Source organism: Engystomops pustulosus, chromosome 7 (assembly GCF_040894005.1).
Source record: "Engystomops pustulosus chromosome 7, aEngPut4.maternal, whole genome shotgun sequence".
NCBI lineage: Eukaryota > Metazoa > Chordata > Amphibia > Anura > Leptodactylidae > Engystomops > Engystomops pustulosus.
Window position 1 is genome coordinate 61,955,899 of NC_092417.1, and position 18,795 is coordinate 61,974,693.

Sequence of the window (18,795 nt, forward strand, 5' to 3'; positions counted from 1 at the left end):
GAAGCAAAATTGGGTGGAGATAAGGTAATGTCCGTTTTCAATGGCAACCGGTTTTGAAACAAAAACAACAATGTATATGGAGATAACATGAAATACATTAAAATCTCCACAAAATTGATATCTGAAGAGCTTTTTATCTTGAGCGGTGTATTCAATAATGACCTGCTACAACACATGTACATTATATTAACACAAAAAAATGGCGGTATGAGAACATACTGTACTGAGCGTGAATGTCAGCAATGGTAATGGTCTTTCTCTACAAAAAAGCCATCACAACGCACCTTATTCTACATTTATAAGAGACTCTGCCCATTCATGTCATATGATTCATACGTCCAAAAGGGGATGCAAAATTGTTACAGCATTCGATACAGAGCACATTGATAAAAGTCATTATGGATAAGTATCGAACTGATTAGAGGCACGTCACCCCAATAACATCCGCTTCATTCAGTTAACGGTTAAAGCACCCGCAAAACATGGTCCATACACATCTCAGTGATCACACTTACCTGTAGTAGATGTCCTCCTTTCCAGCGTCTCTTGTCGCTGGTGCGCTTCCATTATTTGCCTAAATTTAAAAAAAAAGATATTAATGATAAACTCATTTTGTATCCTGTGCATTACCACACTTCAACCACTAGATGTCCTCCTGCACCATTCACAGTCTGCTGCACAGGTTTATTAGGACAATCCATGTAGCAGGTAACTGAGGTTCTAGATGCCATTGTGGGGTAATGTAATACACAATTATTAACACTGGGTAATAAAATGATAAAGATTCTCCTACTAAAAAGAAAAAGCCTGCTTGGGGTTGTAGTTTTTCTATGGCTAAAGGTTGTATTCTGCGTGTGTTTTGTGTACTGTACAGTATACTGTACAGTGTTCAGTTTTTTCAGATGCTTTTTATGATGTTGAAACCAGGCGTGGAGTGAGAATAGAGAAGTAGGACCTTATTATGATCCACACCCGCTTTTAGCAAAAACTGCATCTGAAATGCTGCGAGTGAATGCTCCCTTTTGATATTGAATAGGTTAATGAGCCTCACTACGGTAAATGAAGTGGGAACAATTGCAACAATTACGTAAATGGAGAAGAGCCGGTACAAAGGTTTGGAATTGGTGAAGGTGATGCAAGATCCACCTCAAATAGGATCTGTCACCGAGTGCAAAATGGTGAATTTCATTGCCCTTATCAATTTGGTGGTATAAAATCCATAAAACTATTTAAAAAATGTAGCACACAGAGGTTTATATGTGAAGTAGCCCATCCTAGCCAACCTTTAATGAACACAGGGATACAACCTCAGACAACAAAGAAGGATACTGACCCCCGGCTAGTAGTTTGTACTTGGTGACAGGTCCTCTTTTGAAGGTAACCAACTCCATTAAGTGGAAATATCCCATAACTTCTTTCTATACCTTATTCCAACGAAAAAGCATATTTTTTTTTGTCCCAAAAAAGTAAACCAACCCCCTTTAAATCCTTCTCAATGACCTTCTGTTCATTAGTCATGTTCTTATAAGCCTTTGTTTATAGGAAAGCGTCTATGAAGGTGGAATAAAACACATAGTTGAAGATCCGGAGATTCTAAATTTGAACTTGTTAAACCCCTATCTATCATCTGGCTTCCAGAAAGCGTCTCATTTATTTTAAGGAGAAACTATCACCTGTCTTTGTTTGTGATTACATCCAATTAGCTCTTCCTGCAGACCAAACCTTTTTTTAAAGGACTATCCAAGATTAAAGGACTTTTATATATTAATATAACATAAGACAGGAGGATAGGTAAGGACTAGAGATGAGCGAGCACTAAAATGCTCGGGTACTCGTTATTCGAGACGAACTTTTCCCGATGCTCGAGTGCTCGTCTCGAATAACGAGCCCCATTGAAGTCAATGGGAGACTTGAGAATTTTTCAAGGGGACCAAGGCTCTGCACAGGGAAGCTTGGCCAAACACCTGGGAACCTCAGAAAAGGATGGAAACACCACGGAAATGGACAGTAAACAGCAGGGGCAGCATGCATGGATGCCTCTGAGGCTGCTTAATCGCAACATTATGCCAAAATTATGGGCAACAGCATGGCCATGACAGAGTGACAGAATGAAGCTAGATAGCATCTAAAACATCCAATAATTGACCCTGACACTATAGGGGACGGCATGCAGAGGCAGCGGCAGCAGGCTAGAGAGTGTCATGGCGACATACCCTAAATGGACTCAGGCTTCAAACCAATGGGTGGCAGAGAGGAACCAAAGGAGGTGAGCAAGAAGCGCTCAAATAATATCGGTACATGATAAAAGTTTGCCAGTATATTTTGTGGATTACACAGCAGTGTGGCGACAAAGTTAACAACTTTGATGTGGAATCCATGAAAACAACCCAAATTTGTGCCTGACACACCTCGTTTGATAAGGGGACGATGTATGGAGGCAGCTATATGGACGACTTTTGGAGGTAGCAATGGAGACAACGTGTGGAGGCTGCTATGGAGACAATTTAATTTGGATAGTGCCTGTATGTGGCAGTCCAAAAAAGTTTTCAAACCAGAGGAGCAGGTAGGTGGCCCTCCAGAAAAATGGAATAGATTGAGTGCCTGTATGTGGCAGTCCAAAAAAGTTTTCAAACCAGAGGAGCAGGTAGGTGGCCCTCCAGAAAAATGAAATAGATTGAGTGCCTGTATGTGGCAGTCCAAAAAAGTTTTCAAACCAGAGGAGCAGGTAGGTGGCCCTCCAGAAAAATGGAATAGATAGAGTGTCTGTATGTGGCAGTCCAAAAAAGTTTTCAAACCAGAGGAGCAGGTAGGTGGCCCTCCAGAAAAATGAAATAGATTGAGTGCCTGTATGTGGCAGTCCAAAAAAGTTTTCAAACCAGAGGAGCAGGTAGGTGGCCCTCCAGAAAAATGAAATAGATTGAGTGCCTGTATGTGGCAGTCCAAAAAAGTTTTCAAACCAGAGGAGCAGGTAGGTGGCCCTCCAGAAAAATTGAATAGATTGAGTGCCTGTATGTGGCACTCCCAAAAATTGTTTAAAACAGAGGACCGGGTAGGTGGCCCTCCAGAAAAATTAAATGCATAAAGTACTATAGCTGGAAATTATGAGAAATCCAGGCTTTATTCATCTTAATAAGCGTCAGCCTGTCAGCGCTGTCAGTCGACAGGCGTGTACGCTTATCGGTGATGATGCCACCAGCTGCACTGAAAACCCGCTCGGACAAGACGCTAGCGGCAGGGCAGGCAAGAACCTCCAAGGCGTACAGCGCCAGTTCGTGCCACATGTCCAGCTTTGAAACCCAGTAGTTGTAGGGAGCTGTGTGATCATTTAGGACGATGGTATGTCAGCTACGTACTCCCTCACCATCTTTCTGTAAAGATCAGCCCTACTCTGCCGAGACTGGGGACAGGTGACAGTGTCTTGCTGGGGTGACATAAAGCTGGCAAAAGCCTTGTAAAGCGTACCCTTGCCAGTGCTGGACAAGCTGCCTGCTCGCCTACTCTCCCTCGCTACTTGTCCCGCAGAACTACGCACTCTGCCGCTAGCGCTGTCAGAAGGGAAATACTGTTTCAGCTTGTGCACCAGGGCCTGCTGGTATTCATGCATTCTCACACTCCTTTCCTCTCCAGGGATGAGAGTGGAAAGATTTTGCTTGTACCGTGGGTCCAGGAGAGTGAATACCCAGTAATCGGTGCTGGAATAAATTCTTTGAACGCGAGGGTCACGGGATAGGCAGCCTAGCATGAAATCTGCCATATGCGCCAGAGTCCCAACGCGCAAGAATTCACTCCCCTCACTGGCCTGACTGCCCATTTCCTCCTCCTCCAACTCCTCCAACTCCTCTTCTTCTGCCCATACACGCTGAACAGTGAAGGTCTGAGCAATGCTCCCCTCTTCTGTCTCGCCAACATTCTCCTCCTCTTCCTCCTCATCCTCCTCCACCTCCTCCGATATGCGCTGAGAAACAGACCTAAGGGTGCTTTGGCTATCAACAAGGGAATCTTCTTCCCCCGTCTCTTGTGACGAGCGCAAAGCTTCCGACTTCATGCTGACCAGAGAGTTTTTCAACAGGCCAAGCAGCGGGATGGTGAGGCTGATGATGGCGGCATCACCACTGACCATCTGTGTTGACTCCTCAAAGTTACTCAGCACCTGACAGATATCAGACATCCACGTCCACTCCTCATTGTAGACTTGAGGAAGCTGACTGACCTGACTACCAGTTCTGGTGGAAGTTGACATCTGACAGTCTACAATCGCTCTGCGCTGCTGGTAAACTCTGGATAACATGGTTAATGTTGAATTCCACCTCGTGGGCACGTCGCACAACAGTCGGTGAGCGGGCAGTTGGAGGCGGCGCTGCGCTGCCCTGAGAGTGGCAGCATCTGTGCTGGACTTCCTGAAATGCGCACAGATGCGGCGCACCTTCGTGAGCAAATCTGACAGATTGGGGTATGTCTTGAGGAAACGCTGAACTATCAGATTTAACACATGGGCCAGGCATGGCACATGTGTCAGTCTGCCGAGTTGCATAGCCGCCACCAGGTTACGGCCGTTGTCACACACAACCATGCCTGGCTTCAGGTTCAGCGGTGCCAGCCACAGATCAGTCTGCGCCGTGATGCCCTGTAATAGTTCTTGGGCGGTGTGCCTTTTATCGCCTAGGCTCAGCAGTTTGAGCACCGCCTGCTGTCGCTTAGCGACGGCACTGCTGCTGTGCCTAGAGCTAGCGACTGATGGCGCCATGCCCACGGATGGTAGTTCGGAGGAGGAGGTGGAGGAGGGGTGGGAGGAGGAGGAGGCATAGTAGGCCTTTGAGACCTGGACCGAGGTAGGCCCCGCAATCCTCGGCGTCGGCAGTATATGACCAGCCCCAGGGTCAGACTCGGTCCCAGCCTCCACCAAGTTAACCCAATGTGCCGTCAGCGATATATAGTGGCCCTGCCCGGCAGCACTCGTCCACGTGTCCGTGGTCAGGTGGACCTTGTCAGAAACGGCGTTGGTCAGGGCACGGATGATGTTGTCTGACACGTGCTGGTGCAGGGCTGGGACGGCACATCGGGAAAAGTAGTGGCGGCTGGGGACCGAATACCGAGGGGCGGCCGCCGCCATGAGGTTGCGAAAGGCCTTGGTCTCTACTAGCCTATAGGGCAGCATCTCCAGGCTAAGCAATCTGGAGATGTGGACATTAAGGGCTTGGGCGTGCGGGTGGGTTGCACTATATTTTCTTTTCCGCTCCAGCGTCTGGGGTATGGAGAGCTGAACGCTGGTGGATGCTGTGGAGGATCGTGGAGGCGACGATGGGGTTTTTGTGCCAGGGTCCTGGGCAGGGGGCTGACTATCAGCTGACACAGGGGAAGGAGCAGTGGTGTGCACGGCCGGAGGTGAACGGGCTTGGTGCCACTGATTCGGGTGTTTAGCATTCATATGCCTGCGCATACTGGTGGTAGTTAAGCTAGTAGTGGTGGAACCCCTGCTGATCCTGGTTTGGCAAAGGTTGCACACCACAGTCCGTCGGTCATCCGGTGTTTCCTTAAAGAACCTCCAGACTTCTGAAAATCTAGCCCTCGCCGCGGGAGCCCTCGCCACGGGAGCTTCACTACGTGACACATTTGGCGCTGATGCACCTGCTCTGGCCCTGCCTCTCCGTCTGGCCCCACCACTGCCTCTTCTAACCTGTTCTGCTATAGGACTCTCCTCCGTCTCAGAAGCACTGTGTTCACCCGGCCTCTCAACCCAGCTTGGGTCTGTCACCTCATCATCCTCCGATCCCTCAGTCTGCTCCCCCCTCGGACTTCCTGCCCTGACAACAACTTCACCACTGTCTGACAACCGTGTCTCCTCATCGTCGGACACCTCTTTACACACTTCTGCCACTACGTCAAGAAGGTCATCATCACCCACAGACTGTGACTGGTGGAAAACCTGGGCATCGGAAAATTGCTCAGCAGCAACCGGACAAGTGGTTTGTGACTGTGGGAAGGGTCCAGAAAACAGTTCCTCAGAGTATGCCGGTTCAAATGCCAAATTTTCCTGGGAGGGGGCAGACTGGGGGGGAGGAGGCTGAGGTGCAGGAGCTGGAGGAGTGCCGATTTCGGTGACATGGGTGGACTGCGTGGAAGACTGACTGGTGGACAAATTGCTCGAAGCGTTGACGGCAATCCACGACATCACCTGTTCGCACTGTTCTGGCCTCAACAGTGCTCTACCACGAGTCCCAGTAACTTCAGACATGAACCTAGGGAGTGTAGCTCTGCGGCGTTCCCCTGCTCCCTCATCAGCAGGTGGTGTCTCACCCCGCCCAGGACCACGGCCTCTGACCCCTGCAGTAGTTGGACGCCCACGTCCCCGCCCTCGTCCTCTACCCCTAGCCCTCGGGTTAAACATTTTGAAAATGAAAGTTATAACTTTAATTTTTTTTTTACTTTTTTTTTGTGTTTTTTTTTTTTTTTGTGTTTTTTAGTTTTTAAAACCAAACGATGCTATCCTATTGCTATGGCTATTTTCTGGCCAAGTATGAAAGCACACTGATGAGATGACGCTGAGTTATGAAAAAATAAACGTAAAATAAAAAGGAAATGGCAGACTGTGCCTAATTGAAATCCAACCCCTAATAAATTTTCCCACTTCGGTCTTTGCGATGGATATGTGCGTCACTAAGCGCTAAACACAGCGGTCGCAAGTCTCACTCCAAATTCCTCACAATTGGCTAGTATATGCACTGCAGCAAGGACAGCCACCAGCAGATCAACCAGAAATAAAATATATATAACGGTATTGTAGGCGTAAGTAAGCCGTTTGGATTCTCCTTTGGCTATTTTCTAGCCAAGTATGAAAGCACACTGATGAGATGACGGTGAGTTATGAAAAAATAAACGTAAAATAGAAAGGAAATGGCAGACTGTGCCTAATTGAAATCCAACCCCTAATAAATTTTCCCACTTCGGTCTTTGCGATGGATATGTGCGTCACTAAGCGCTAAACACAGCGGTCGCAAGTCTCACTCCAAATTCCTCACAATTGGCTAGTATATGCACTGCAGCAAGGACAGCCACCAGCAGATCAACCAGAAATAAAATATATATAACGCTATTGTAGGCGTAAGTAAGCCGTTTGGATTCTCCTTTGGCTATTTTCTAGCCAAGTATGAAAGCACACTGATGAGATGACGCTGAGTTATGAAAAAATAAACGTAAAATAAAAAGGAAATGGCAGACTGTGCCTAATTGAAATCAAACCCCTAATAAATTTTCCCACTTTGGTGTTTGAGGTGGATATGTGTGTCACTAAGAGCTAAACACAACGGTAGCAAGTCCCCCTGCAAATTCCTCACAATATGGTACTAGCTGCACTACTAGTGCCAGCAAGCCCAGCCACAAGCAAACAAAAAAAAAAAAAGTATAACGTTATTGTAGCCCTAAGAAGGGCTGTTGGGTTCTTGTAGAATCACTCCTGCCTAACACTATTCTAATAGAACACCCTAACGCTTTCCCTGACCAGCAGCAGCTCTCTCCCTAGCGGCATCCAGACACAGAATGATCCGAGCAGCGCGGGCAGGGGCTAGTCTATTCCAGGGTCACCTGATCTGGCCAGCCAACCACTGCTATCGACGTGTAAGGGTACCACGTCATGCTGGGTGGAGTGCAGAGTCTCCTGGCTTGTGATTGGCTCTGTTTCAGGCCGCCAAAAAGCAAAACGGCGGGAGCTGCCATTTTCTCGAGCGGGCGAAGTATTCGTCCGAGCAAAGAGCAGTTTCGAGTACGCTAATGCTCGAACGAGCATCAAGCTCGGACGAGTATGTTCGCTCATCTCTAGTAAGGACCTAGAGATTGTGACTTCTAAATTGTAACCTCAGTGATATGCAAAATATTCACCTCCTGATTTGTGCAACTCCCAGGATGCCCAGGGTGTCCTAGCCAGAAGTTGGACACTGATGTAAAGAGTCAGTAATTTTCACTTTTGCCAGGTACTAATATACTACTATGAATAGAGAGTTAGACGACAATGGATATGGGGAGCATTAAAGGGGATAACAAGCTTATTGTTGGGGCTCGGACTGCTGTGACTCCCAACGATCATAAGAACGGGACCAATCCAAAGAATCCAAAGAATGAAAGATAGTATTGCAGCATCGGAAATTGCTGAACGCAGTGTTTAGCTATTTTCTGTACTCCCCTTTGCTGTCTATGAGGGGATCAGAGATAGCCGAGTGAGGTGTGCAATCATTAGTGACAACGGGACCTCTGTTCTCCAGATTGCTGGAGGGTCCATTTCCCATGACCAATGTGGGTCCCACAGTTGTTTCCTCTCAGATCCTGTGGATAAGGGATAACATGCAAACTTGGTACAACCCCCTTACACTCGAAGGCTTTCAGAATTAGTAATACCATTGTGTAGTATTACACATGTAGTAACTAAGGAGAACAATGAAGTGAACCCAATAAATGTAAAGCTAAGTACAGGGCTGTAATCAGTCCAAAAGCAGTAGTCCAATCTGGGTACCGGTGCATGTGAGGCCCAAAGTGCTCATTCCCAAATCTATACTGTGGCCCAGGAACTACTATAGCATAAATGAAAAATGCAGTAAAAATAGATCAAACTTGCGCATGAAAAACTAACACACTGAGCAGAATCTGACAGAGAATAGATTGAAATCTGATGGTCATTATCAGTTTTTCACTGACCAAAGTCTGAAGAAACGCTGACCAAACCCCACGTGAAAGGGGGGTAACACCTGTAACCAATAATCTTATTAGAAAAAAACAGTTGTCCAACTTCCCATCTCACCTTCTCTGGATCTCCATTTCATCTGGTGAGGGTCCATTTTGGATGCCCGGGACTTGGCGCTGAGCAGCAGGACCTGGAAAAAAATAGAAGAAGAAAAAGTTTAACGTTTTTAAGTGGTCTAAGATTTCAACAAGCTTTGTAAAAATGAATAGTACAAGTGAAGGCAAAAAACTTTGCAATATATCTTGTCAGAGGAAAGTGCTTCCTTCTCAAGTGAACAGAGGGTCTTATTATACACAGACTTCAGAGATGAAAGATGGTAAAAATGAAGATTACATAAATAGTAAAATACCCATGTTTCCCAGGTTCTGGAGAACCCCTATATGTTCAGCTTTCATTGTTTCTCCGTTCTGCAGTGTAATTTTGAACATTTTCACAAATGCACACATTTTCATATCTTGTTTCCATTAGATTTTTACATAATCCTTTTCCCCTTGAGGAGATGCAAATTAACCTTTATGATGGAGACAGCTACACATGTATCTCTATAAGAAATAAACATGTTATCATACACCCAGCAGCACGAGCCATTCTGCTGCGGCAGCGGAATATAAAGCAGATGCCCTAGTTAGTCTGACATCTCATCACTAATCACAAAGTAGAGAATCTACTATGAAATTCTGTTTGTTCCCCGAGTCTCATAGAAAGGAAGCCAAAACGTCATTTCATTTTTATTAATATAATATTTATTATTTTGATTCATCTCTATAATAGGGGCAAACCAAACATCCCCCCCATGTTTCCTGTGAAGTAATTTAACCCCACTCCTCCAGGGTGTGGACAAATCACTTCCCAAAGTCACCCTAAAATCACAGTTATTGCGCTAAAATGTTTGTGCATATTTTATATAATCTCTATAAACTTCCTTGCTTCCTGAGGGACAATGAATCTCCTACTGTGATGTTTGCCCTGACTTAAAAGTGTAACTAAACTTTCAATAAAATTGCAGAAATCAATAGTGCAGATGATGATAAACTTTATAATATACTTTTTTCCACTGCATTTCTCCCCTTTTAAGCAGTTTGCATAAATTAGCTTTGTGTCCTGTATCCACTGACAGTCGAGAAATATAGAATTCTGATAAAGTGTCTAGTGAATTAACTCTTTACAGACAGTCAGTGGATACTATAATCTCTTCAGAGAGCTGAAGGGAAATATTCTCTGTGTATTGAAAGAGTTAACCATTTGCCTTCATCTGTCTGGATCTCAGAAGGTTTTCAGGAATACTGCTCACTGCAGGAGAAAAAGGAGCAGAGAAAAAGCTGTTTTCATTCATTTCTGCAATAAAAAAATTACTTTAAAAGTTTAGATACACTTGAAGGGTAGTTCTCTCCTTTGCACTATACACTATACCAATAAATCTGTATTTATTTATTGCCATCATATTCTGCAGCACTTTGCAGATCATGGGATACATAGTAATAACATAGTCACAGGGTCAGCACCAGCACTGGGCATACCTGGGCCAGAGCTGCTGGGGGGCCCACATAAGGCTGTACATAAGGAATCCATGGGGGTGAGGGGCAATGTTTGTAATGAATCCATATGGTGTGGGGGCGGCTTATATGAAATAAGCATGAAGCGACTGATAAACTAGGGAACAGGAGACTGTTTTCTTTTCAGAATTTTTAATGCCGCCACGTGAGTTCACTGCAAAGGGACCTACTGAGGCTCCTACTGAAACCTGGAGATGACCCTGCATAGACAGATGGAACAATAGGAGAGAGGGGCCTATTCACAAGAACTTACAATCTATGAGATTGATGTACCTGAGCCACCATTTCTCTCACCCCATCTATCTCCATACAGCTAGTAGATGTGTTTGTAAAATTAACATTGTGTGTATTATGGGTGGACATGATTGATTTCTATAATATGCATGTTATTTTATCTGTGGTTTTCCAAAAACCTACAAGTAAAACAATTACATTATCTTAACCCAGTGCAAAAAGGAAACAGTTAAATGAAAAATTTGGCCCTACTACATTAGTATACATACGGTATCCCTGCTATAAGTGCTTATATTATTACTGACTGCAGGTAAAAGGACATCCGGCAGATCTATCATCAATAAACCATCCATTACTCACAGAGCAAAGGATATAGCATCCTGCTCAGGAGTCTGTGGGGTATATCAGATGTTCTATAAATATGAGTTACAGTACATTTCCCCATGAACTACCACATAGTGTAATGAAATGTGAAGTTCCTGCATCAAAGCCGAATCTAGGCTCTAGATATGAAACTCTTAACAACGTGAACCACATTAATACTACAGGTCAAATTCTGCCCGATTCTCCTGTAGATGACATTTGACATGTACAGTATCAATTTATAAAAATGCTTTATAACAAAGATGGTGACATCAAATCTCTGAAAGTGAGAGGCAAATAAATGAAAGTGGGAATATAAAAATAAACATGATGAACAAAAACATGACAGTAAAATATTGATTTATAATGACCCGTAAACCAAGTTAAACTGCACAAAAGTTAAATAAATCTAATCACAACAGTAAAAGCAACAAACACTTACAAAATAAGTAATACCAAAAATTAACCAATATTGAAATATAATACAAAGAAAAGGAAATAACATCACCTACAGGACATTCTGCAAAGGACGAAGCAGTCGCAGTGGCACAGACAGAAGCAATGAAGGACCCATTCCTTGCTGACCATGCTATACAAGGCCTTTGAGCAATGTTCAATGGATTCTATTCATTCTTCTGCTTTACCTGCCCTCCCATGGAGTGCCGGGTTACAACCGGTGTAACCAAATCCTTCACTACAGCGCAGAACGGCATCTCTGCTTAAATAATTTATTACAATTTCAATTCGGCCTTTTTTAGCAGTAGAAATTTTATACAATATTGTATAAAAAAATTACTATTAAATAAACATAATAAAATATAACAACAAAGCAAGCAAAATATTTTAAAAACTGATATCAGTTTATCAACTGTTTAATTAAGCATAAGGTATCAGCTTCTGAAATACTGAATTTTCTAAATTAAATATTAATTGTCTAAATTTTCCATCTGTCTCCTCTTCATTCTTCTTCTAGTGAGCGTGTTGCCTCTTATCTTTTGGGATAATTTAGTATTCCAGCTCAGCTCCTACTTTTCCTTTTCAGTTATTATTATTTGATGTCTCGTTTTGTTTTAGTACGGTATGAGAGAGATCAGGGCTATTGTACATCTGTTTTGTGGCACAACGTCTGCACTGAGGGATGATTCATTACCGCTACTTGCAATGTGTATAAACAGTATTAATGCGTTCATGCAAAGTCTATCATCACAATAAATAAAAAGTCATCCAGCTGCAAAATGCCATGTATGCAATGCCAGTATATTCTCTAGTGATAAAAAAGAAAAAAAAACAAAAAAAACACAGACCGTGGCACATTGTCTCTTTGCTCCTCTCCAAAACAAACTTGAAAAAATCTCAGCAGTTTTTCTTCCCCATAGTGTGTGAGATGGGTCTGTTAGCACTACAGTGACCAATATCCATGCATTTCCAATTAAGATGTACAGATATATATACAGAGTGCCCTCTAGCGGTGGTAGAATGCAGGCAAGGTTTGAACAATAATGTGCTGTGGGGACTAGGGTATTATGCTGTTATAAATATTGCAATGTTTTCCTTAATTTATTATATCTTACAATGATTTTTTCATGTTTGTTAATTTGACATGATATGTACATTGCACCCATGGCTATGATACATAAAAAAGAGATCAGTTTTTCTTCATACACTATACTACAAGTAGGCAATGGGCGTAGGAAATTGATGCAAGAGCAGCTATTCTACCTGGGCTTTAAACTGGGGCTCAGGGTTCAGAATTTGCAATGGGGTACAGGAGCGGTTTCACTTCTGGGTAGGACATAAAGCACATGTTTTTGGTGCACAGCATGTTATGAAGACATACAGGTTTATCTGAGGCTTTCCTTGGCCCCAAACTCAGTTGCTTCATAGAACCTACTTGGTGTATTTGTTCCTCATATAAAAAACTAGACTACCACATGACTTCAGATATCTCTGCTGGTCGAATTGTTGATTTATGAGTTCATAGGTTCCATAGACCTGACATAAAATTTCTATGTTCAACAGGAGTGTGAAGTGTAGGCCCGTCATGGACAGCTTCAGCATCAATTCAATGATCAGGGTTCTCCATTGAAATATAAACTATTCCCTGTTCATCAGAATGTAGAATGTATGAATTTCTTCCTCTGAAGCCTGAAAGTTCAGATATTTTAGACCATTACAAGGAAATTGACTGTACAAACTCTAAATGCTAAGATGACAGAGGTGACAATAGATTAGTCTGACAGCACTGCCATTCTCATCATGGCTTTTCATCACTTGTGGTGAAAGAAGATTCCATAATTGAGATACTTCCCAGTCCTCCTCCTCATGAATACTCTAAATGTCCCCTGTCATCCTCCAGCATACATCATCTGGAGGCCCGAGCTCCACATACCAGTCATCTAACTAATGTGTACCTCCAAAACATTGTATCCAGTCATCTAACTAATGTGTACCTCCAAAACATTGTATCCAGTCATCTAACTAATGTGTACCTCCAAAACATTCTAGCCAATCATCTATCTAATGTGTACCTCCAAAACATTCTAGCCAATCATCTATCTAATGTGTACCTCCAAAACATTGTAGCCAGTCATCTAACTAATGTGTACCTCCAAAACATTCTATCCAGTCATCTAACTAATGTGTACCTCCAAAACATTCTATCCAGTCATCTAACTAATGTGTACCTCCAAAACATTCTATCCAGTCATCTAACTAATGTGTACCTCCAAAACATTCTATCCAGTCATCTAACTAATGTGTACCTCCAAAACATTCTATCCAGTCATCTAACTAATGTGTACCTCCAAAACATTGTATACAGTCATCTAACTAACGTGTACCTCCAAAACATTCTATCCAGTCATCTAACTAATGTGTACCTCCAAAACATTCTAGCCAATCATCTATCTAATGTGTACCTCCAAAACATTCTATCCAGTCATCTAACTAATGTGTACCTCCAAAACATTGTAGCCAGTCATCTAACTAATGTGTACCTCCAAAACATTCTATCCAGTCATCTAACTAATGTGTACCTCCAAAACATTGTATCCAGTCATCTAACTAATGTGTACCTCCAAAACATTGTATCCAGTCATCTAACTAATGTGTACCTCCAAAACATTGTATCCAGTCATCTAACTAATGTGTACCTCCAAAACATTGTATCCAGTCATCTAACTAATGTGTACCTCCAAAACATTATATCCAGTCATCTAACTAATGTGTACCTCCAAAACATTGTATCCAGTCATCTAACTAATGTGTACCTCCAAAACATTGTATCCAGTCATCTAACTAATGTGTACCTCCAAAACATTGTATCCAGTCATCTAACTAATGTGTACCTCCAAAACATTCTATCCAGCCATCTAACTAATGTGTACCTCCAAAACATTGTATCCAGTCATCTAACTAATGTGTACCTCCAAAACATTGTAGCCAATCATCTAACTAATGTGTACCTCCAAAACATTCTAGTCAGTCATCTAACTAATGTGTACCTCCAAAACATTGTAGCCAGTCATCTAACTAATGTGTACCTCCAAAACATTGTAGCCAGTCATCTAACTAATGTGTACCTTCAAAACATTCTATCCAGTCATCTAACTAATGTGTACCTCCAAAACATTCTAGTCAGTCATCTAACTAATGTGTACCTCCAAAACATTCTATCAGTCATCTAACTAATGTGTACCTCCAAAACATTGTATCCAGTCATCTAACTAATGTGTACCTCCAAAACATTGTATCCAGTCATCTAACTAATGTGTACCTCCAAAACATTGTATCCAGTCATCTAACTAATGTGTACCTCCAAAACATTGTATCCAGTCATCTAACTAATGTGTACCTCCAAAACATTGTATCCAGTCATCTAACTAATGTGTACCTCCAAAACATTGTATCCAGTCATCTAACTAATGTGTACCTCCAAAACATTGTATCCAGTCATCTAACTAATGTGTACCTCCAAAACATTGTATCCAGTCATCTAACTAATGTGTACCTCCAAAACATTCTATCCAGCCATCTAACTAATGTGTACCTCCAAAACATTGTATCCAGTCATCTAACTAATGTGTACCTCCAAAACATTGTAGCCAATCATCTAACTAATGTGTACCTCCAAAACATTCTAGTCAGTCATCTAACTAATGTGTACCTCCAAAACATTGTAGCCAGTCATCTAACTAATGTGTACCTCCAAAACATTCTAGTCAGTCATCTAACTGTGTACCTCCAAAACATTCTAGTCAGTCATCTAACTAATGTGGACCTCCAAAACATTCTAGCCAGTCATCTAACTGTGTACCTCCAAAACATTCTATCCAGTCATCTAACTAATGTGTACCTCCAAAACATTGTAGCCAGTCATCTAACTAATGTGTACCTCCAAAACATTCTATCCAGTCATCTAACTAATGTGTACCTCCAAAACATTCTAGTCAGTCATCTAACTAATGTGTACCTCCAAAACATTCTATCCAGTCATCTAACTAATGTGTACCTCCAAAACATTCTATCCAGTCATCTAACTAATGTGTACCTCCAAAACATTGTATCCAGTCATCTAACTAATGTGTACCTCCAAAACATTCTATCCAGCCATCTAACTAATGTGTACCTCCAAAACATTGTATCCAGTCATCTAACTAATGTGTACCTCCAAAACATTGTAGCCAATCATCTAACTAATGTGTACCTCCAAAACATTCTAGTCAGTCATCTAACTAATGTGTACCTCCAAAACATTGTAGCCAGTCATCTAACTAATGTGTACCTCCAAAACATTGTAGCCAGTCATCTAACTAATGTGTACCTTCAAAACATTCTATCCAGTCATCTAACTAATGTGTACCTCCAAAACATTCTAGTCAGTCATCTAACTAATGTGTACCTCCAAAACATTCTATCAGTCATCTAACTAATGTGTACCTCCAAAACATTGTATCCAGTCATCTAACTAATGTGTACCTCCAAAACATTGTATCCAGTCATCTAACTAATGTGTACCTCCAAAACATTGTATCCAGTCATCTAACTAATGTGTACCTCCAAAACATTGTATCCAGTCATCTAACTAATGTGTACCTCCAAAACATTGTATCCAGTCATCTAACTAATGTGTACCTCCAAAACATTGTATCCAGTCATCTAACTAATGTGTACCTCCAAAACATTGTATCCAGTCATCTAACTAATGTGTACCTCCAAAACATTGTATCCAGTCATCTAACTAATGTGTACCTCCAAAACATTCTATCCAGCCATCTAACTAATGTGTACCTCCAAAACATTGTATCCAGTCATCTAACTAATGTGTACCTCCAAAACATTGTAGCCAATCATCTAACTAATGTGTACCTCCAAAACATTCTAGTCAGTCATCTAACTAATGTGTACCTCCAAAACATTGTAGCCAGTCATCTAACTAATGTGTACCTCCAAAACATTCTAGTCAGTCATCTAACTGTGTACCTCCAAAACATTCTAGTCAGTCATCTAACTAATGTGGACCTCCAAAACATTCTAGCCAGTCATCTAACTGTGTACCTCCAAAACATTCTATCCAGTCATCTAACTAATGTGTACCTCCAAAACATTGTAGCCAGTCATCTAACTAATGTGTACCTCCAAAACATTCTATCCAGTCATCTAACTAATGTGTACCTCCAAAACATTCTAGTCAGTCATCTAACTAATGTGTACCTCCAAAACATTCTATCCAGTCATCTAACTAATGTGTACCTCCAAAACATTCTATCCAGTCATCTAACTAATGTGTACCTCCAAAACATTGTAGCCAGTCATCTAACTAATGTGTACCTCCAAAACATTCTATCCAGTCATCTAACTAATGTGTACCTCCAAAACATTCTATCCAGTCATCTAACTAATGTGTACCTCCAAAACATTGTAGCTAGAGATGAGCGAACATGCTCGTCCGAGCTTGATGCTCGGTCGAGCATTAGGGTACTCGAGACGGCTCGTTGCTCGGACGAGTATTTCCCCTGCTCGAGATCGAGCATTTAATTAAAAAAACACAGTGAAGAACAATGAAGAATAGAATAAAAACAGTGAACACAGGATCATTTAAGATAAAAACACAGTGCAGAACACAGTGCAGAATAGATTACAGATGTTCGGCACATCTGCTTACTTGTCGGGAGATACGCGCGGAACGGCGCGAACAAAATAGCATGTGAAGAACAATATATATGTGTGAAGAACACATTGCAGATGTATTTAAACATCTGTAATGTGTTCTTCACACACATATATATTGTTCTTCACATGCTATTTTGTTCGCGCCGTTCCGCGCGTATCTCCCGACAAGTAAGCAGATGTGCCGAACATCTGTAATCTATTCTGCACTGTGTTCTGCACTGTGTTTTTATCTTAAATGATCCTGTGTTCACTGTGTTCACTGTGTTCACTGTTTTTATTCTATTCTTCACTGTTCTTTACATCTGCTAACTTGTCGGGAGATAATATACGCGCGGAACAGTGAAGAATAGATCGCAGATGTTTGCAAATTATCAGAAGACATTCTTTTTCAATTAAATAACACATTTTATTCCCGAACCATGGTCCCTTTGAAAAATGCTCGGGTCTCCCATTGACTTCAATGGGGCTCGTTACTCGAAACGAGCACTCGAGCATCTGGAAATGTTCGGCTCGAGTAACGAGCACCCGAGCATTTTAGTGCTCGCTCATCTCTAATTGTAGCCAATCATCTAACTAATGTGTACCTCCAAAACATTCTATCCAGTCATCTAACTAATGTGTACCTCCAAAACATTGTAGCCAATCATCTAACTAATGTGTACCTCCAAAACATTCTATCCAGTCATCTAACTAATGTGTACCTCCAAAACATTCTATCCAGTCATCTAACTAATGTGTACCTCCAAAACATTCTATCCAGTCATCTAACTAATGTGTACCTCCAAAACATTCTATCTTGGCTCAATCACGATAAAGACAGTGATAGCGTCAACCTTTAACATGGTTGCGTCACATTTTGAATTTCTTTGGAAATATCGGATAGATTCCTGCTGCTATTGAGGTATTCTAGACTTTCCATTTTTCAATTCCTACCTTCAAAAATCAATAACTTTTTTATTTTTCAAAGTAAAGAGGTGTGAGGGCTTGTTTTCTGCGCAACAAATCACACTTCATAGTGACGGTATTTTATATTCCATGCCGTGTACTGGGAAGTGGGAAAAAAAATGACAAATGCAGTAAAATTGATGAAAAAGTGTATTTGCAACATTTTCTTGTGAGCTTAGTTTTTACGGCTTTCACTGAGCACCCCAAATATCTCCTATATTCTTTGGGTCATTAGGATCACAGGGATACTAAATTTATATAGGTTTTATTATATTTTTATACATTTACAAAAACTAAAAACTCCTGTACAAAAAAGAATTCTTCATTTGGCGCTAATAACTTTTTCATATTTCGGTAGACGGAGCTTTTTTGCAAAATGAGATGACGTATTTTAATGCTACCATTTCGAGGACTGTACAGCATTTTGATCACTTTTTAATACATTTTTTATGTTGCAAAATTGTGAAATAGTGGCATTGTCAACTTTGGCCACTATTTTCTGTTACAGGGTTAACCCCCAGGGAATAACCGCAATTATATTTTGATACCTAACATGATTTTTACTGTTTAGAGAAAGGAGGGTGATTTGAATTTTTATATTGTTTTAATTTATTTATTTTTAACTTTTTAAATTTAGTTTTTACTATTTTTCAGACCCCCATGGATACTTTAACCCTAAGTTGTCTGACTGATCCATATGCTGCCATTCTATAGTATGGAACTATACTGGGATTTTACTGACCATTTATAATAATGCACCACTGGCACATTGTAACAAATGGGCAGAAAACATACAGCCTC

The 18,795-nt window shown here is 41.6% G+C and overlaps 1 protein-coding gene across 7 annotated transcripts in view; it reads right to left on the minus strand.

Moving 5' to 3' along the window:
* Nucleotides 1–18,795, minus strand: part of EVL (Enah/Vasp-like) — a 104,293-nt gene that overhangs the window by 23,009 nt on the left and 62,489 nt on the right. For all 7 annotated transcript variants that reach the window (XM_072116166.1, XM_072116169.1, XM_072116168.1 and 4 more), the window contains exons 4-5: nt 8,786–8,858; nt 516–574 (exon numbers count right to left, since the gene is read on the minus strand). In XM_072116166.1, the coding sequence (XP_071972267.1) occupies nt 516–574; nt 8,786–8,858 (132 nt within the window). The remainder of the gene's footprint in view (nt 1–515; nt 575–8,785; nt 8,859–18,795) is intronic.